The sequence below is a fragment of the Pavona decussata genome, unplaced genomic scaffold (genome assembly GCF_977016875.1).
Source record: "Pavona decussata unplaced genomic scaffold, jaPavDecu1.1 SCAFFOLD_317, whole genome shotgun sequence".
Lineage (NCBI taxonomy): Eukaryota > Metazoa > Cnidaria > Anthozoa > Scleractinia > Agariciidae > Pavona > Pavona decussata.
Window position 1 is genome coordinate 182813 of NW_028145708.1, and position 21098 is coordinate 203910.

Consider the following 21098-nt stretch of genomic DNA (forward strand, 5'->3'; position numbering starts at 1 on the left):
CTACAAACTAGCACGGTTATATATTAGTTTAGTATGTGGTTTGGTTCTACATGCCGATCAATATTGGAGCAATAAAATGTTGCTTCCGCTGGTTCTAAAGGCGGCAGAAATTTTCTGATTCAAAAACCAAACAGTTAGTGGTTCAACAATGAAGTTCGCGCGTTGAATCGCTGACTATCATCGAATAATCAGCAGTGAGAGAACCATTCAGAAATAGACTACGTTTTGCATTCAACTACGGTTTGCATTCAACTGCCCGGAATTGGACAAAAAAGAACCGGTTTATTTTCCGGTAATTTCAAATAAATTATAATAAGCTGATTAATTTTGTCTTTATTCTTTTTTGGTTTAGGCTCACAAGTAACTCCTAACATGCAAGCCGAGAATAGCGAGAGGCCTGGATCCGGATCAGGCAAACCATATCAGTATTCAAGAATAGTATAAAATGTTGCATTTTTTTTTTGTGGGCTCTCCGCGAAGCGGAATGTTGTTATCTGAAGTTTCTTGCTCGTCTCCTCCACTTAATGTAAGGTTTGTTTTTTATTTAAGGGACCAAAAACAAATAGAAAATAAAAAAGTATTTAACACTACCTTAACTCCCAGCCGTCCAACCTGTGGAGATGTATATTAATATAAAGTAGTTCTTCTTTTAGATCCTTCGGTGTTTTAAAAAGCTCTTTGAAAAACAGAATTTTTACAGCAAGTATTTACACTGAATTATTTGTTTTGTTTCCTACCAACACACTTTAAAAAAGCTATGCTCCTCGCAAATATTCAAGGTTCTTAGCATTTTCTCGTAATGTCTTCGTTTGTTTGTTAAAAACTATTGAAAAGTTTTGTTCTTTGTAATTAATTGTTTGAGTAAAACTCGTGTTTGGTTTAATTTGTTAACAGAGTTGATAACTGAAGGTAAATTGGCCACCGTAAAGATATTTCAGTGACGAAGGCTAACGCTTGAAACGTCAGCACTCGAATCTCTTTCCGGTGGCCAATTTATCTTTAGTTATCAACTCTGTTGATAAACCAAGCAGTCGTTTCTATTTCCCACCGACGCAGCACCACGGTTTCTTTAGAAACTAACCCCCTCATCCATGAGTAAAATTCAGTCGAACACTGAGGTGATCACTGAACACAGAGGAAAAGATTAACGGTAAAAGTTAACATAGATAACTAAAACTAAAAACGTACTACTTAATGTCAGTAGTTTTAAAAGTCGGCAAGTTACGTCTTGGGCGTATAATAAAATTCACTTATTTAATACAGTATGCCCACGTGAAGTGTGACGACTGATGGCGGAAATATTAATGAACAGGTTGATCTTTTAATTAAATATCTTGTCTTCTTCAAATACTACGAACAACTTTTCTATTTTAACTATCTAATACTTCCAAAAGGGGGATTATTAGAGGATGAGGGAGCTTAAACGGGGTGCACTGCAAACAGAGCTTGCCTATTTAATTAAAAGTGACAGCGTATACGTAGAGATATTTAGGGGATCCATCTCTTCTGTTCGCTTGAGGAAGCTTAAGAAATTTAAAATCTTAAGGCTTTGAAATTTTCTAGCGTACGCGTTCGGCAACGAAAAATTTCCGCTTATTGGTGACAGATCTAGAGGTACAAAGGGGAAAGGATAATTAGCGAAATGACAGGACGGCAGTGTTGAATTTGTTTATAATAATCTATCATGGAAATAAAGGCGAGGTGAGAATTAACTTCAATGATGTGAACAAAATGATATTTCCATCATTTTTAATTTGTAATCAGTTTCATAGAGAGAAAGGATATTTATTTAGACATCAGACTTCCAAACGGGGTTGGGGAAGGGAGAGGGAGGGCATATTAGAAGGCAAAGGGACTTAAAAAGGAAAGGGACGACTATAGAGATATTTTACGTCATTACAAATTATAGATTGTAGTAAGGATAGTGCACAACCCTTCATTGCAAGCAATGTCAGTTTTTAGTCCATTTTATGGAGTCGCCGGGTGTGTTATCTACACCGGGATTTTAATTGTCTTCTGAGGCCAGAAAACTCTAAACCTGTTAAAAGATATGGCAATGAAACCTACCCCCAGTTGTTGAAAGAGCGGATAACTTTACCCACTGAAAAAAAATGTATCGGTTGGAGTACATTTAATCCGCTGCATAGCGAATTATCTACAGCATGGATAGTCTCTGAGATAAATAGGGGGAGGGAGGGACGGGGGGGGGGGGGGGGCAGGGTAGAAAACGAAAACAATCCCGAAAATCCGAAAATAATCCAAAGTTATTATCTTGAATTCGGTGTGGTTTGTTAGCCAAGGGTAAAAGGTACTCTTATTAGCTCGTAAATCGACAACGTAAACAATAGCAACAGCCACAAACTTTATTTACATGTCAATAAACTCTTAGGTTGCCTTCGACTGACCTTATTCCGGAATAAGTATAGGCGGAACAGCCGTTAAATTTCTCTTTTTAAGAAATTTGGGAGGCCATTTTTGCAAACTATCTCTGACACATAAGAATTTAAGAGCTGTCTCCGTTCTCCAGCAACTCCCAAAACCTTTTGTCAGTGAGGGATTTCTTGTCATCATTGTATGTATTCCTATTTCGGAATAGGGTCAATCGAACGCACCATTACAGTTTTGCAAAAGCATAAAGCTAAACAAAGCATCAGCATTTGGATAAAGGAAACAAGCTAAAATTAAATATCATTTAAAAGTCACAATGGAAGGAATAATGATCTAACAAGCTAGCTGAGAGTGCCAGCATCAAGATTTATTTACATGACAATAAACTCTTACATTTTTGCAAAAGCACAAAGCTAAACAAAAACACAAATTTATTATAGTAATTAACGGACTAGACCTAGGTAACTAATTTGAAACTGAGTCAAAGTGGACTGAATTCATATTGATCTAACAAGTGAGCTAAGGCAAGGAGAGATTGACTTCGTCGTCTCACTATATTATTTATCAGTTGAAATAATAAGGTATTCATTAATTCTTTTTTCACGTTTTGTACTACTTAACTTATTGATATCTGGAAATTGATACCGTATGCTATAATACATCGCACCCCTCAGTAATGAGTATAAACTACGACTATAGGAAAAAAAGTGAATTTCAGTTAATACTTGTTTTCATTGAATCTACATACAGCAAAGAATCTACTGTTTCTATAATTATTTAATTTGTTCACTTTCAGTTATAATAGACTGTTTCATAGATTCACTAATTTCATTTGCTATTTATTCAACAATGAACTACGCCAGACAGATGAATATTCTTAATTCTGTTTTAACTGATTTGTCAGAATATCCTGGCTTCCTGGATATTTATGAGTTCTCCGCCAACACGAGATACAGTTGTTTTCTTTTTCTGAAAAACGAAACTTCTATACATTGCTCAGGGAAGGTGCCTAAGTTTTATGGACGTGCAAAGGACTGAGTCTAGTTGTTAAACTCAAAACAAGTCTATCAGGTTAAAACTAAACTCGAAATTCCTTAATCCAAACAATTAAGTCGACACCGATATGCCTGAATACCCCATCTCGGATGGGGAAGGATACATTTTCACTGTTGGTGAACAAAAATATAACCCGAACCTCAGATTAGTACGTACTGAGGGTTCGTTTCACAATTCGGTTCGGTTCGTTTCACAATTGTTAAGCTAAAGCTTTTAACCGATAACATTTCTTTTCTTATTTTTGGCGCAATAATTTTGCCGACAAAAACTAGTTTTGCTTTCACACCCTGAGCCATAAGGACCGGAATGTTTTCCTATCTAAATTCCCTCGCAATTTGCTCTTCTAATAATGAGCTGAAACGTAAACAAATGAGAAATACAATTCAAGTACTTCTAACATTCCGCAGCTAGATCGAATTTGACAGAAGACATCATTCTGAAAACAAGACCGTGAAATTTTCTACTCGATCTCACACACAGACGCGCCATAGCTGCCGATAGTCGAAATATTTCCTTGTGTGTTTTAAATTTTACGGTATGTTTTGCCAAATGCCTTAAATATCTATAATAAGCCGAACTTGGAAAGTCAGTAACCTAGGCAACTAGTTCGGTTGCCTCTGCACTGGCAATTGTAGGATTCAAACGTAAACATTCGTTTTACTTTCGATTTTTCTTGCTTATTATGCTTATCACGCATTCCCCCGGCGCTGCATATTTTAGTCGCCTTTGCTTGTACTTAAGGTTTTTGGCGCCTCTACCACTCATTAAAATTTTCTCGTTGTCAACGCTCTTCGTCAGATCGATTTTCACAAGACTTCTCATCCTTCTAAGCTCGATTCATTTTTCGGCTGTGTTCTGGAAAACATTTTCATCATCATTTACTTAACTGTTCAACAATTCACCGTTTTTGGCCTTCGCCAGAATTTCAATTTCAAGAGTAGATGCGTTCGACTTCCAGCGCAGGACCAATAAAGCTCACCGAGTAGCTGTATTGCCGTCTCAGTGTCAATTACACCAACGTTCCTTTAATTGTCAGTAATGTGGTCTGCTGTGGCCCAGGTATAGCTTTGCGGCTTACAAGACAACAAGAGGGAACTCCTGAACTGCTGCGGGCTGGGATCTACAGCGCAAAAGTGATACCAGAGCTCTTTTGAACTCTGGCATTCTAAAAGCGTACAATATTGGATTAACAAGTGAGTTTGCGTAAAACAAAAATGAAAAGGCATCATGTAAATGAGAAAACGTTGAAGAAGAAAGGGAAGAAAAAAGCGAATGATGAAGCCAGATAAGATAATACCAAAAAACAAATGGCAGGCACAACATGTATGATACCACAGTCATAATGAACAATGTCTTTGTCAGTTTGTTATCTCTGCTTACTGCACCATGATGCTGAGGGCGGGCTCCACAATTAATTTTAACAGCAATGGAAACGTAGGAAACAAAGATAAAAAATAAGCAAATAGAAAGTAAGGACAGGTGAGACAAAACCAAATAGTCGTATAGGTTCTGATCTCCCGGTTTCCCAATAACTGTGAGTGCAATTGAATATAGTCCGGCTGTAACCCAAATGAGCGCAACAGCTCCTCCAAATACCCACTTTTTGATGAGGCGATGCTTGAATGGACGAAACGTGGCGTGCAACCGTTCCAAAGAAATAGCAGCGAGGTTTGTTATAGAGGTTGACATGAACGTGAAGTACAAGACATATATTACATTATACCAGAGTCCAAAATAAGAAAAGTTGTACTGCCAAAAGTTACAACTAACTCCGGTCTTAAAGAAATTCCACGCTCCCACAAATCCTCCAACGAACATATCTGCAACTGCCAGGCTGATCACCAGGTACATGGAGCGCTTACGAAGACCACGGGTTTTAATAAAAACAATAATTGTAAGGATATTAAGTGTTACTATAGCAACAGACTCAGTCATGAATACTGTAAGCCAGGCAATGCACTCAGATGAAGAGATCTCCAGGAAACTTGTTTCATTTTGTGTTCCGTTTTGCTGATTCGAAGAATTAACCATCTGTAGAAGGAATCGAAGGAAAGAAATTGCATCAGAACTATAGAAGGATAAAGACCGATAAAGCACAAAGTTTTCCTTAAAATATATATTATATATACGTTGCCATACAAGTAGTAGTTTTTGGTCGTCGTCACCCGGCCGTTTACTGCAAAAAGCCGCTGGCTCTCACTATAAATTACTGTACCACGATTCCCAACCTTATTATTACTATTGATTGCTTTTGAGACACAAATTTGAAAAACACATTCAGAAAAAGTTGTGTTATTTGGTTGACCTTTGTTAGGTATGTGTAAAATTCAGTTTTATATTGGTGCTATCTTGTTTTTTTTGTTTTTTGTTTTTTTGTAAATAAATTTGATCGTGCAAACATAACAGCGTGCAATGTACTTATTGCTCCCGGTTGCGATTTCGTACAAGCAAGTTGACCGTGTGAGAATTTGTTGTGACTTATTTCTGCGTTTCATAAATAGATCAATTTATTGAGAAGCAGTTCAGTTTTGGACAGACTCAGCAGGAACGTTTGGAGACGGTAAACTGTAAACTAGTTATTCCTACAAAAGAAAGATTCAGGAGCTCGGTTAAGGTGAAATGACTAGTAACTAAACCTTCCATTGCTTTCATGTTAGTAATCTGTAACACTGAGTATTAACGTGCGAACTGCACAACGGCTCACTGACGATTGTACATGTACAAAGACAAAAATATCTACCCTTTGATTTGTCGATCGTTTTAAAGGGGTGTATCAACCAAATATAGTCTTTGAACGACAAACAATATCTAAGAAGGGACCTTTTCCTGCAGAAAACGCGTATAGGGCAAAATGCGACAATACATTTCATCAGTATTTCATTCGGGTCACACGATATGAAATATGCAATATAAACCAATGATAAATGCTAGCAAGGGCACACACTTCGTTGACTCAATTCTGTGCCCTCTTCTAAAGAGCAAACCGATCCGATGGGCCTTTTGGTTAAATTCTGTTGTTTCGTTTTCTCCTTGTAAAGGTGGATTTCCACTGTCCCGTAAATTTTACGTGCGTACCGACGCAAATTTAGCTGGCTTTAGGTACGTAAACAAAATAAGAAGCGACATATAAACGGCATTCATAAACATAAAAAAGTTGAACAACGCTCGACTTTTTACGTTTATGCACGTTGCTCACACATCGCATCTTATTGTGATTACGCACGTAAAGCCAACTAAATTTATATCTGTAGGCACGCAAAAGTTTACAACACAGTGGAAATCTACCTCAAGAAGCGATGTATCAACGGCTTGCGTAAAGGTGGATTTCCACTGTTGCGTAAATTTTACGTGCGAACAGACGTGAATTTAGCTGGCTTTACGTACGTAAACAAAATAAGAAGCGATGTATGAGCCGCGTGCGTAAACGTAAAAAGTTGAATGCTGTTCAACTTTTTACGTTTACGCACGCGGCTCATACATCCCTTTTTATTCTATTTACGTACGTAAAGCCAGCTAAATTCACGTCTGTACGCACGTAAAATTTACGCGACAATGGAAATCCACCTTAAGCGTAAAAAGTTGAGCGTTGTTCAACTTTTTACGTTTACGCACGCGGCTCACCACCATCGCTTCTTACTTTATTTAAACAAACGTCTTTACTCACGTGGAAATCCACCTTCAGAGATCAACCAATAGAATTAAGTCTAACGCTAGTTCAGTCTTTGGTAAACCTGACAACACATTGAGGAAACTTTTGTTTTACGTAAACTGAATCTTTCTCCGTTCTCGCAAAAACGAATCATTTGTCGTGGCAACTTTTTTCATGAGTGAGCAACATATGTTTCTGATTCTTTTTGTTTTCGCGCTAAATATTTCCCGGTTTACGCGAGAAGGAAACTTTGTTTTTGGATAAAAAAAGCTTTTCGGCATTTTTTCGGGTAAGGCAACCCCCGGAAACAAGTTGAAAATTTTCGTAGTCGATTCACACCATGTCGTTTCTGAGCTAGAGACCTTACAATGGCTGACCGCCTTTGAATTTGAATTATTTAAAATTATCGCTGTTTTAAGGCTGGTTTCCATATGATCGCTGATCGCAGATCGCAGATCGCAATAAGCTCTGCGATCATCTGCGATCATATGAAAACATACTTTTGCGATCGTCTGCTAAACTTGCGATTGCGATCGCAGACGATCGCAGAAGAAAGAACCATTTTCTATTTCCTGCGATCGTCTGCGATCATCTGCGATCCGATGCCCTGCGATCAATTGCGGAGTTGCGATTGTGCGATCATACGGAAACCGAAGTTTTTGCGATCCGCGATCGAAACACATCCCATAATATTTCAAGCTCTCTCCCACGATTCAACGCTCGTGTGTTCAATTGTAGAAACGGTCCACGTAGCAACGCTCATTTCGTTGTCGTCATGGCTGAGATTGAACATGTTAGTAAGGAGGAATTTATGGAGGAAGTTGCACGTTATGAATGTGTTTACCATTGCAACAGCAAAGATTTTAAAGACAAGAACAAAAAGGCCAACTTTTGGACAAAAATCGGGCAGAAGTTTAATTTATCGGCCTGGGAAGCGGAGGACAAATTTCGCAAGATGAGAACAGCGTACGGTCGTTATCGAATCCAAAACTGATGGTTTTTTTTCTTTGGAGCTAACGACGACGTCGCTTCATGACAAACAGAAGAAGTAAATTTGCTTGCAGCAAAATCTCCGCTCTTCCACGTTCGCCATGTTGTTTGTTCTTCCACCTACGCACGGATGTGACCAAAACGTATGGCTACGGTCGGCTCTGCGATCGTTGCGATTATATGAAAACAGCTTTTTTTGCGATCTGCGATCTGCGATCTAGGATCGCCTGCGATCGTCTGCGATCATATGGAAACCAGTTTTAGTAAAGCTGGACACATGGAACAAAGCTAACTAACAAAGCTAACCGTGAAAAGATAACCGTGCAAACCGTGCAAATTCCAAATATTAATATTTTTTCTTTTTTTTTATGAAAGGAGAATTAACCAATAATATTTTGAGCCTTAAATTGGGTTTTAATTTTATCTGTACTCAACTTACTTCATTCGTGTTAAACTGTGCGAAATAAAATCCTGCTTTATGCTTAAATCTAGAGTTAAGAAAAATTTGACAAAAAAAATAAATTCGTAAAAGAATTACTTATCCTTCCCGTTTAATCGTCATAAGAATTTTTATACATTTTGATTTAACTACAATCCGTAAACGAAGACACCAGGACAGCGGATATAAATCCCATATAAACAACATCATGTTAGTATTATTTCGGAAATATCTTCTATATATTTCCATCCCGATAAAAAGAGAAGACAAACGCAGGCATGCCGGAGTTAATTTCACAGTAAACCAGCATTGCTTGTAGGTTCTGGTACAAACGCGTGTGAATAGATGAGCGTTACCGGGTAGGACATCACCAAAGAAAAGGCATCACTTGAACTTTCGTAACTATTATCAAGATTGGTTTCGTTAAGTAAAGGCTTACCTTAGGGTTCTTTATCGACACAGAACGGCGCTTGCAAAATCCAGTTGAAAAGAAGCTGACAAAAATTTACGGCTAACTCTAGCTGCGAATGTGTGCTGCGAGTTATGAGTTGGCCATATAAATATGTCATAAACAATAAAGCACTTGTCGGATTATATTAAGTTTTACGGGCCAACTGTCAACTGATAACTTACGCGACAATTACTGAGATTAATCGTTTATGAAGTATAACGTTTGTCTCATACCAACTGTTTGTTTAATGTGCTCTATTAAGCAGACTTGCCGGGCACGATGCGAAATTGCCTATGATACATAGGTAGTCGTATTTCGATGTACTCTGCTAAATCTCGTGGTGGTTTCAAATCAGATTATTCAGAATCTAAACAAGCTAAACCAGAGATTATAAAGTCCGGCCTCAGCAGCAAAAGTAGAGACAGATTCCAAACGGTTATTCATAAACAGGTGCACCTGTTTAATTTGTAACTACTGCTAATCATCGCCTTTCGTTAGAACTTCCGCCTTCCACTTTTAGTCAAACACGTACGTCAGTAAGGGTAATAACAGTTTGTAAATGATATAAACGGCGTATGTATGTCGAAAAACCCAGTAATAAATTAATATTCTTTGTATATATATGCAACCTGATGGAAACGTTTTTATTTCATATAACCTTTCTCTTTATGAATTGACTATTAAAATGTTAATACCCAGTTAACTAAAAACTTCCTCAAAATAAAGTTTTACCTTCTTTTTGCATAATGTCAGGGTAGGTAGATCAACAGTGGTGGTTCTTTATCGACACAGAACGGCGCTTGCAAACTGATTCAGTTGAAAAGAAGCTGAAAATACATTAAGGGCCAACTCTAGCTGCGAGTGTGTGCTGCGAGTTATGAGTTGGCCATATAAATATGTATAAACAATAAAGAACTTGTCGGACTATATTTAGTTTTACGAACCAACTGTCAATAACTTACGCGACAATTTCTGGGATTAATCGTTTATGAAGTATAACTTTTGTCTCATATCAACTGTTTGTTTAATGGACTCTATTAAGCAGACTTGCTGGCACGATGCAAAGTTGCCTATGATACAACGGTAGTAGTATTTCGATGCACTGTACTAAATTTCGGGGCAGTTTGGACTCAAATCAATCAGCATCTAAACAAGCTAAGCCAGAGAATGTGAAGTCCGGCTTCAGCGGCAAAAGTAGAGACAAACTCCAAACCGTAATTCATGAACAGGTGCACCTGTTTAATTTGTTGCTGCTAATTATCGCCTTTCACTAGACCGTTGGCTTACCGCTTTCCATCAACAAATAGCGTCAGTAAGGTTAATAACAGTTTGTAATTTATACAAAGGAAGTGTGTATCCCGAAAAACCAAGTAGTGGGTTAACAATTTATTTAGACATATTTTGCTAGGCGATAAAAACTTTTTTATGTCGTATCTCCTTTCACTCTGTAAATTGACTATTTCTAATAGTGATTACCACCAAACAATTAAACCTCACACAAAATTACGTGGTACCCTCATGTTTACTCATCAGATGCCTTTTAGTTCATCTATTATTATTTTTCTTTTATCATTTAATAGTGTTCGTTTGTAATCGCGAATATAAATTTACAAAAAAGAAAAAAGAGAATCAACAGCAATCCGATCTGTTGCCTACGACTCCTACGAAAAGAAACGGCAGCTTCGGCCGACCGTCTCTACTTGACTCCTGCTTCAGATGTTTCAAGGAAGCATTTACTTTATGGCCCGAGTTGACACCCTTCATTCCGTATCACCTTGCATTCTGTGAATTGACTGTTGCTAATAGTTATTACTTCCAAACAGTTGAGCCTCCGACAAGATCATATGGTACTCTCTTGCACGTAAACAGCTGATAACGATAAGTTTTCCCGTACTATACCTGTTAGTTTATCTATTTTTTATTATTTAATAACGTTCGTTTGTAATGTTGAAAAATAAAATAGAAACCGAAGGTATAGTTATCCTTTTGGCTACGCCGGTGAAGAGACACAATAGCTGTAGCCGCGCGTCTCTACGTGACTTCCGCTTCAGATGTTACAATTAGGGAAGCACTTACATTCTGGTCCGAGTTGAAACCCTTTTTTGCCATTAGCTCAAGCCTTTAAGTGTGTGGGTTTTCCCTTACCGATGTATTTTGGTCGCAACCTTTAATTTGTCTCAAAATTGCTTCCACTGTTTTGACACTAATTATGTTTTTACAGTAAGAGGTTTTAATTTTTTTGGCAATTTATTGGGAAGGTTCCCACTCTTAATTAGTTTTCACGTTTGAACGTTGGGTTATTGAACTTTTGAGTGACGAACTGAATGGTACTGAAAGTACAGGAAATTTACTTCAAGGAAGTTGCTTAATATTAGGCGTTTATCACTGAATTTTTACAAGCGGTTGTTGTTTTAGAAAGACGACATCAAGCAATCACCAATAACTTTGTGAATTTTACGAGAAACATCTACGTATATGGAAAATGACGATCACGGGGTACTTGTCATTTTTACATTTTCGGTCTACTAGGAATTCAATTTCTTGCTCTAATTACAGTGAGGCTCAAATAAAAATAGGTTTTGTTCTGTCCTTTTCAGTAAAAAAAATTCTTTGTAGCTCTATTAAAACACATGAAAAAGCAACAAGGATCTCGATATTTGCAATCATTCGTTTCAGGCGAGCTGCAATTTTCAAAAGCTCTATTTTCGCTGGACCCTTACAGCCGCGTTGTTTCTTTTCGTTTCTTTTTTATAGGGCTGGGAACATTGTCCTGTTGTTCGCTTTTTGTCCCCTTGACCAAGCATGTAAGACGTTGTAAACGGGGCAGATCACCCCGATCAGAGAAAGAATAATATTTTTTTCGCCGCAGTTTTAATCTTTTGCCTCGGAGGCTAAAAAACGTTTCATTATGCATAAAGAATAGCACACCACAATGGTTTTTCCATTGTCTCTTTTAAATGGCAGGACGTGCATTTTGATGAACATTTTTTAGTGATGGCGTTTGCTGATCGACTAGCAAACTGTGCAAAACATACATTTATTAAGATGTGTGCCAGGAATGATATGAGGTCTCTCAGTAATATGTCAAAACAAGAACAGATGCCTCGCTTCCATTAGCTTTCTTCAGTTTTCAAACCACTGTTCAAACACGTCTATGGTATTTTGTGGAAATTAGTCCCCCACGGTATCGTTATTGTTTTTATTGTATTCCCTCACTCCACAAACTCTGGAAGGACTGGCACTAGTGGAGGATTGTGGGATAGTTTGGGTTACGCGTGGAAAGATATGCATTGCGCGACACCGAAGACTTTTTTTTTGGGCAGTTCTGGGCATAGCGTAAGTGCTTTAGCTAAAACAACGTTTCCTTTTCATCTGACTGATACTATCTTTTTTAAAGGTTACCTTTCCATCGCTCCGACAATGCCGCACTCGTACAAGATTCCTTATAAGTTCTGCAGTGGAGGAGATTTTAACAGACTATTATGGTATCTGTTCACATGAAAGAGACTTGCTGGCTGATGCGATTTTGTGCACTGATTTGATCATCAGAGACTGCCACGAAAGAGAAGACCACGTAGGAGCGGTCAAGTACTAGCCAGTATAAGACAGAAGTTCTGGATCCTTAGAGGACATGCGGCTGTACGGCGTGTGATTGGAAAATGCCTGAAGTGTCGCTTGTGGAAAGCTAAGCCGTGTGGGCAGATTATGGCTCCTTTACCCAGTGCAAGAGTAACGCCTTGTGTTCCCGCCTTTTCCTCCGTTGGTGTTACTACTTTGGTCCGATGTTGGTAAAGTCAAGACGCAATCAAGTTAAGAGATACGGATGTGTATTTACCTGTTTAGCAATTCGGGCCGTGCACATTGACATTGCTCACGACCTCACAACTGATCTTTGTTAGTAGACGGGGCTTGCAGATCGAAGTTTTCAGCGACCGACAACGAAACTAATTTTAGGGGTACAGAGACCGAAATCAAGACTACTTTGGAGCATTGGAATCTCGATCGAAATGACAACTGTCTAAGAAGACGTGAGATAAGGTGTAACTTTAATCCTCCACATGCAAGACACACTGGTGGTGTCTGGGAACAAATGATACGCTCAATTCGAAAGATTCTCCGTTTGCTTTTGGGTTCTCAGATCATGGATGATGAAACTTTACGAACCCGTATGGCAGAAGTCGAGAAGATATTAAATGACCGTCCTCTCACCCTACCTCGACAAGTGATTCGACGATCCTGAGCTTCTCACTCCAAGTAAACTACTCCTCTTGCGGCCAAACGTATGTTTTCCTCCTGGAGAATCAGACGCTGCAGGGGCGTAGCCAGGGGAGGGTTCCAGGGGTTCCGGAACCCCCCTCTCGCTTCAAGGAACCCCCCTCTCCTATTTTTAACAGTGATCCTATCCCAGCAAGAGTATAATGGACTCTCGATTCCTGAAATTTTTCGTTTTGTTCTATGCTTACAATAAGTACAGTGAACGTCATTGTGGTGTCTATTTGCGTTTCACTTGCATTTTCGGAGACATGAGCAGAGCTGGGATTCCTGTGTGTAACAAGATGCACGTGTGTGCACAGTAGAGATGCCCGCGAAATTAGTAGACAATCCATTGGTGTTGTTCGAGTTGGTGGTTTTCGTAACAGTATCCCGATTGCAAAAGATCGATGCATTCAATTCAATCAGCAGCATCATCGCGGCAATGGACCAGATTAGACACCATCTGATTACTATAAGAGGGCAGTTGCTATTCCCCTTCTAGACCATCTAAAATCAGAGATGAAAACATATATCAATCCTACTAATGATGCCGTCTTGTCCAGCCTCTTTAATCTTCTTCCTGAGCTGGTAGCCGTCGGAGACAGAAATCCTGACATTGAAGCAGCGCTGGAGTTTTATGAGAACGACCTTCCTTCTCTTCATGTGGTTGATGTTGAGCTCCTGCGATGGAAGAGAAAGTGGTGCAGCACTGAGGATGCCGACCTTCCCAACAGTGCAGTTCAGACACTCGCCGCATGCGATCGAGAGTTATTTCCTAACATTCACGCCTTGATCCGCATTTTGTGCAGGTTGCCGATAACGTCAGCTGAATCAGTGAGCGCTCATTCAGTACACTAAGCAAGTTAAAAACATACATCTGAGGTCGACCATGTCCAGCGAGCGAGAGTCTGGGCTGGCGTTGATGAATATCAAGGAAGTGATAAACACGTTCGCTCTACGGCAACCAAGGCGTCTCCTGTTTGCGTAGCGTAAACGCAAAGTATTGCATGTACGTAATGTAAGGATTTTAGACCAACCGTTTTCGTTGGAACCAATTTGGAACCCCCCCCCCCCCCCCCCTCCTAGAAATCCTGGCTACGCCTCTGCGCTGTCGACATCTATTGAAGTAAACGCTGGAAACAAGCCCAGTATCTGGCGGACATATTCTAGAAACGATGGATACTTGAGTACTTGCCGACGCTTCAAGTCAAGCAGAAATGGCTCCGCCCGCGTCCAAATCTAGCAGTTGGAGATCTAGTTCTTGTGGCAGGCAAAATTCTCCACGTGGACACTGGCCAAAGGAAATTGTGCGGGAAGTATTTCCAGATCGTCATGGAACTGTTCGACAAGTCACTGTCAAAACGGCGACTTCGATCTTGCGGCGCGATATCCGCAAGTTATGCCTCTTAGAAGGTGTCTCAGGATTGAAAGCGTAAAGAAAGACTTAACTGAACTTTGGCAAGAACACTCTAATTAACTTCTAAGTGACTTCGTACAGTTTAAAAAAGTTTCCGGTCTTTGTTATTTTGTTTGGAAAGGCTTACCATATTGCGTGCGCCTTTCGGGCCCGGCATGTTACCGCACTATGTAAATTTCTTCAGTTATTTTTCCTCTTCTTTGTTGTATTATCTCGTTGTCACGTGCGTCATGGAATTTAGCTCTTTTTTGTATAAATTTAGTTTAGCGTCGTTGTAAATTTCATTTCTAGTGTTTGCACTTGGCGATTTACGTTTCTTCTTTGCTTCTGTATTTTGGTCGTCGTATCGTTCCGTTTTTGGATTTTACCTAGAGAATTACCGATAAGGTTCGTTCGTACTTTTCCTTCGGCGTTTTATTTTACTTTGTTATCGTTCCTTCTTGTCATGTCATTTTTCCTTTAAGAAGTGTGTCAAGCTGGGACGGGCTGTTTTAATTCCCGTACAGCGAATATCTTATGGAAACTCCAGTAATAAAATGATCTTGTAGTGAGCGCTGGTTCATTTAGCAGCTACAGTTCATTAACCAGCAATAATTCTAAAAAGGGGTAAATACATTTCCCAAATTGAAGCTTAATTATTTCTGAAAAATGCTGCGATTATTCCTATTAGTTTCCCTTGGATTCCAAGATCTGCTTTTCCCTCGCAGTTATGAACCGCGCAAATTATCTCTGTTTTAGCAAGCACCGCCGTCAAGAAACCCGACTATCTCGGACCATCCCGAGATGCGCAAAACGTGTGCGCAATAGCAAACGGAGGCATCTTCCTTAATTTCGTCCTTTTCCGGCAAAACACTGAACAAAATGCAGTTTTCGGTTTTACCAATCCCGCCGTAATAACATCTTACTCTGAACCCTCAACCTGTGAAATTCGCATTTCCAAGCTCAAGTGAAACTGCGGCCGTCTGAGGCCCCGCCGTCCAATTTAATTGCAAAACGTGGCAAGAACATGTCCAGGACACCTAACAGTGTTTAGCCGCCGTTCAGGAGCAGGGCAGACTCGGAGTAGTAACGCATTTCTCTTAGGAATAATAGGACAGGCGATACACGGGAATGCGCTTAAAAATCGACTCGTAGGAAAAGACGCAACGTTCGGAATCAGGCGATTGTCACACGCGCTTGTGTTTTTCGCGGCTTTGATTTATTACTATCCCTGAGACCAACAAGACAGTTCCCGTAGTCTAGGAGTGGGTGAGTGGTTGTTTTAGCCATAAAACAGTATTTACTATCTTTCTGTGTATATTGGATGCTTTGTGCTTCAAGGGTCAATTTTAATACAGGTTTGATGACACGTGATAATTTTACCCGCGAAAATTCGCCAGGCTAATTAGGCACGTTTTTTTTAGAACTTAAACTGTGAACGTCCGCTTGGAGCATTAACACTTTAATCACCAGTATCAAAATGTCTATTCTCCTCACCGTTCTCCATACATTTCCTATAGGAGTGGTTGGGAGAATTCATTGTTCACATCAAGACGGTTTATCTTAGGTGATCATTTCTTAAATGCTCACGACCTGCGTGATTTATTAAGTGGTTGTATCGAGAGGAGACCGAAATAAGACGCTGATCATCATTGAGTCTTTAAATTGACGCATTTGATCCATTTTCTTACCTGTCACACCGCCAGTATAAAAGACCACAGATTTAGAAATTGTAGCTGACTTGAGAGCGGTGTTTAATAGACCCTTCTCCAAAATGGCGGCCGAAAATTCAATTAAGTTAAAATTAAAACGTATACCAGCACTAGAATGAGCATTTTTTTACTTTAGTGACCCTGCAAAGTTTCAGCACATCAGGTGTAATATCAGCTGAGAAAATGGAAGTTGAAAAATTAAAAATTTACAGATGTTTGTATGACTAGGGGTATGACGTATACCGCCACTCATACAAATGTCTGTAAATATGTCCAATTTCATCTTACATTTCCTAAGCTGATATAACACCTAATGTGCTGAAACTTTGCAAGTTTACTAATTAAAGGTGCTTTTTCCAGTGCTGGTATCAGTTTTTTATTCAGTTCAAATTTTACTCATTCAAATCGGTTGCCGCTATTTTGGAGAAGGGTCTATTGAGTGTCGTAAAACCAAACCCAAAATAATTACTTTGGCCAATCACAAAGAACGTCAACAACACAATAGACCAATCAGAGCTGGAAGCAAATACAGGCGTCAAGCGCAGGAAAACGCGTGCGACCATGTCACGAATAGTTTTGGTTTGGCTTCCCATTGGTTAAGAAAGTGTCGCAAGTTTTCTAAACCAATTACGGAGCGTGGTATTGCAAAACGAAGGCAAAATTGAAATTACCCTCTACAGTCAATTGAAAAATGCTTTAATTCTGTGGTTGTATCAATCAGCCAATGTTTATTTTATAATTTATCATATCGTGGCTTCCTTGCCCCGCAAATAACTACAGCTAGTCTTGGTGGACAAGACGAACACAACGTTTTACATGGTATCACAGATTTATAACTCAGATTTATAGTATTTCACAGTAATTGTCTCATTCTAAAAGAAAAACCCGTAATCTATTCAATTCAGATACCACACGCACAGTCACAGAGAAGCTGTACCTCGTCAAAAACGAGCGCGGACCTGCCCCAGGGGAGGAGAGCGATATTCAGTTTGAGTCGTTCACCATTCCTTCAGTTCAGCCTACGTCGGAGGGATTCGACTGCATCGATATCTCCTATAAAATAAGGGTAACTATGGGAATATTTAATTTACATCACCAGTTCGAATGTATGGTTGATACGATTCTCCCAGTTAACAGTGATCCTTAACAAAAATCTACCGCGCTCCTAGTCAAAACTCGACCAGCGTCACTGTTTTTTAAGTTACTGATTGGTGTAAGAAGTTGATGAATTCTTGAGTACATTTTAAAGACCTCAAAATAAACATTGTTATGAAAGAAAATGTCTTTGATACGTCAAATTTCTACGTTTCCCGTAGTTCCTTACATTAAGAAACAAAGACGCTAGTCTAAGTAAAGCAGAGGTTAACAAACTTGTGAAATTCGCGAAAATTTGTTACGACAGAATAGTATCGTTTTAAAAGTACTAAATGACTGTCCCGTAAGTGGAAAGGCGTCAAAGGAACCCAGTAGAAAGCTATGTATTACTAAGTTAACCAGACTGATTTTCTCTTTCAGAATATTCATGTTTTGAGTTTTCATTTCAGTTTGTTGAGTGTGTGGCTAGAGCTTTCAACACAGATATCGACTTTCCGGTCATAATAACTACGGTACCGCCCTGTGCCCAGCCCTCTATCGACCCAGTTCTGAGTCAGCAGATCTACAGAGCTCTTGCTAATTATCTTGTGTCACGTGTTTCCGCTGAATTATCCAAATGATGATACTGCTGAAGAGGAGACAGAGCCGGGAATGGGCCGAGTTGTAAGCGATCGATCAGGCGCGCAAGGCAATGCCGGTAGGTTTAGTTTACGGTAGCCAACTGATGGTTTGCATGTGACGTCATGGCGGCCATGTTGGTGTACAGGAACAATAAGATTTTTCTCCTCTGGGACTTAGCCTCCATTTTTATGCATATTGCATGTATGAAAAAAATTTCTTTTGTTTTGTACACCAACATGGCGGAAATGCAATCCACCTATAGGCCATTTTACAGTTGTGTGCTTAGTGACCTGGTCTTGGATTGGAAGCGAGGCTGGGGGTGATCTTGTTTTGATACAGACCTCACTGCTTTTATATGTAAATGCAAACTAGTTAGCATAAGAACAGCGTGATCTACATGTGAAAAGCAGTGAGGTTTGTATCCAAAGGTCACCCCTAGCCTCGCTTAGAATCCAAGACCAGGTCACTTAGCACACAACTGTAAAATAGGCTATTGACCATTAGTTATCAATTCTGTTGATAAACCTTCCATTCGTTTCTACTCGTCGCTGACGCAGTACCACAGTTGCTTTAGAAACTAACACGGTTACATACCACAGTTTCTCTACAAACTAGCACGGTTATATATTAGTTTAGTATGTGGTTTGGTTCTACATGCTGATCAATATTGGAGCAATAAAATGTTGCTTGCGCTGGTTCTAAAGACGGCAGGAATTTTCTGGTTCAAAAACCAAACAGTTACCGGTCCAACAATAAAGTTCGCGCGTTGAATCGCTGACTATCAAACAATATTCAGCAGTCCATGAGAGAACCATTCAGAAATAAACTACGGTTTGCATTCAACTACGGTTTGCATTCAACTGCCCGGAATTGGACAAAAAAAGAACCGGTTTTTTTTTCGTTAATTTCAAATAAATTATAAAATGCTGATTTTGTCTTTATTCTTTTTTGGTTTAGGCTCACAAGTAACTCCTAACATGCAAGTCGAGAATCGCGAGAGGCCTGGATCCGGATCAGGCAAACCATATCAGTATTCAAGAATAGTATAAAATGTTGCATTTTTTTTTGTGGGCTCTCCGCAAAGCGGAATGTTGTTATCTGAAGTTTCTTGCTCGTCTCCTCCACTTGGTGTAAGGTTTATTTTTTATTTAAGGGACCAAAAGGAAATAGAAAAGAAAAAAGTATTTAACACTACCTTAACTCCCAGCCGTCCACTCTGTGGAGATGTATATTAATATAAAGTAGTTCTTCTTTTAGATCCTTGGGTGTTTTAAAAAGCTCTTTGAAAAACAGAATTTTTACAGCAAGTATTTACACTGAATTATTTGTTTTGTTTCCTACCAACACACTTTAAAAAAGCTATGCTACACGAAAATATTCAAGGTTCTTAGCATTTTCTCGTAATGTCTTCTTTTGTTTGTTAAAAACTATTTAAAAGTTCTGTTCTTTCTAATCGATTGTTTAAGTAAAACTCGTGTTTGGTTTAATTTGTTAACAGAGTTGATAACTGAAGGTAAATTGGCCACTGTAAAGATATTTCAGTGACGAAAGCTAACGCTTGAAACGTCAGCACTCAAATCTCTTTACGGTGGATAATTTATCTTTAGTTATCAACTTTGTTGATAAACCTACAAGCAGTCGTTTCTATTTCCCACCGACGCAGCACCACGGTGTCTTTAGAAACTAACCCCCTCATCCCTGAGTAAAACTCAGTTGAACACTCAGGTGATCACTGAACACAGAGGTAAAGATTAACGGTAAAAGTTAACATAGACAACTAAAACTAAAAAGGTACTACTCAATGTATTAAGTAGTTTTAAAAGGCGGCAAGTTACGTCTTGGGCGTATAACAAAATTCACTTATTTAAAGGGGCAGTATCATGGGAGATCGATGGGAGATATCATGATATTTGGCCAAAATTCACTAAATTTAAACTTTGAGCACTGTGTTAATTAATTTCTCAATCGCTAATTTAAAGAAATATCAATAGTGATTCTAAGACGAAAGGTTGAACCAAAATATAGTACAACCGGCGATTTTTAGTGCGTTACAACAGCGAAATTTGAAAACGTCCGCCAGACGTTTTCAAAATTGAACCCCTCTCTATCTTTGGTCATCTGCCGGCGAAAATATCCGTGGATAGTTTCTTTGCATTCTGATAGTCTTTTAATGGAATTTTGACATTATATCTTGGCTGCTATCAACCGAATAGCGTCTTTCCGATTTTCAATGTGTTACTAAAAATAGCGTGATACTGTCCCTTTAATACAGTATGCCCACGTGAAGTGTGACGACTGATGGCGGAAATATTAATTAAATATCTTGTCTTCTTCAAATACTACGAACTACTTTTGTATTTTAAGTATCTAATACCTCCAAAAGGGGGCTTATATTAGAGGAGGAAGGAGCTTAAAGAGGAAGTATCATGACGTTTTTTATATCTTTTGTTAAAAATGATGAAATAAGACTTTCAATCAGCTGCCAAATAATTCTAGAATGACGAGAGGAAAGAAATCAACTCAATTCTTGAAAGAAACAACTCGTGATCTGTTCTAGCGCAGTTTGGAAACAAAAATGCGAAAACTTGAAAAACATTAGCCTAACATTTTTCAAGTTTTAATCCATACCAGCCTACTCTGTCTCTGGCCAGAGGCACTAATCGACAGTTTTATTGCACTGGGGTGATAATCTATTACAAACTTGACAATTATTTCGTTGTTTCTGCTGACAGACAAACATATTTGGGTTTTGCAATTACAGCAAATTCGCGCGATACTTTCCCTTTAAAGGGGGCACTGCAAACAGAGCTTGCCTTTCAAATAAAAGGTGATAGTGTAGAGATATTTAGGGGATCCATCTCTTCTGTTCGTTTGAGGAAGCTTATGAATTTAACATCTTGAGGCTGTAAACTTTTGTAGCGTACGCGTTCGGCAACGAAAAATTCCCGCTTATTGGTGACAGATCTAGGGGTACAAAGGGGGGAGGATAATTAGCAAAATGACAGGACGGCAGTGTGGTGTCGGTTTGCGGAAAGGTCGGGGGTGGA

The 21098-nt window shown here is 39.1% G+C and overlaps 3 protein-coding genes across 6 annotated transcripts in view; 1 reads left to right on the forward strand and 2 right to left on the reverse strand.

Moving 5' to 3' along the window:
* Positions 1 to 19796, forward strand: part of LOC146454043 (arrestin domain-containing protein 3-like) — a 29729-nt gene extending 9933 nt beyond the window's left edge. The window contains exons 5-6 of one of the 3 annotated variants that reach the window (XR_014859347.1): positions 17880 to 18127; positions 19009 to 19796. Coding sequence is in view for 1 of the 3 variants with exons in the window: in XM_085095913.1 (XP_084952039.1) it covers positions 353 to 444 (92 nt within the window). In the remaining 2 variants the exon portion in view is untranslated. Of the gene's footprint in view, positions 1 to 352; positions 1400 to 17879; positions 18128 to 19008 lie in introns of those variants that run through there. The other 2 variants (XR_014859346.1, XM_085095913.1) reach the window with 2 other exon arrangements.
* LOC146454044 (adrenocorticotropic hormone receptor-like) overlaps positions 3771 to 21098 on the reverse strand; it is a 28191-nt gene continuing 10863 nt past the window's right edge. For both annotated transcript variants that reach the window (XM_085095915.1, XM_085095916.1), the window contains exon 3: positions 3771 to 4038. The gene's annotated coding sequence lies outside the window, so the exon portion shown is untranslated. The remainder of the gene's footprint in view (positions 4039 to 21098) is intronic.
* On the reverse strand, positions 4020 to 5469 carry LOC146454045 (substance-K receptor-like). The gene has a single exon (XM_085095917.1). It carries the CDS (start codon positions 5377 to 5379, stop codon positions 4519 to 4521), a length of 861 nt encoding a protein of 286 aa, XP_084952043.1. The 5' UTR covers positions 5380 to 5469; the 3' UTR covers positions 4020 to 4518.

Coding starts and splice junctions, on each gene's coding strand:
- LOC146454045 (XM_085095917.1), bottom strand. CDS start 5,379: ATGACTGAGTCTGTTGCTATAGTAACACTTAATATCCTTACAATTATT.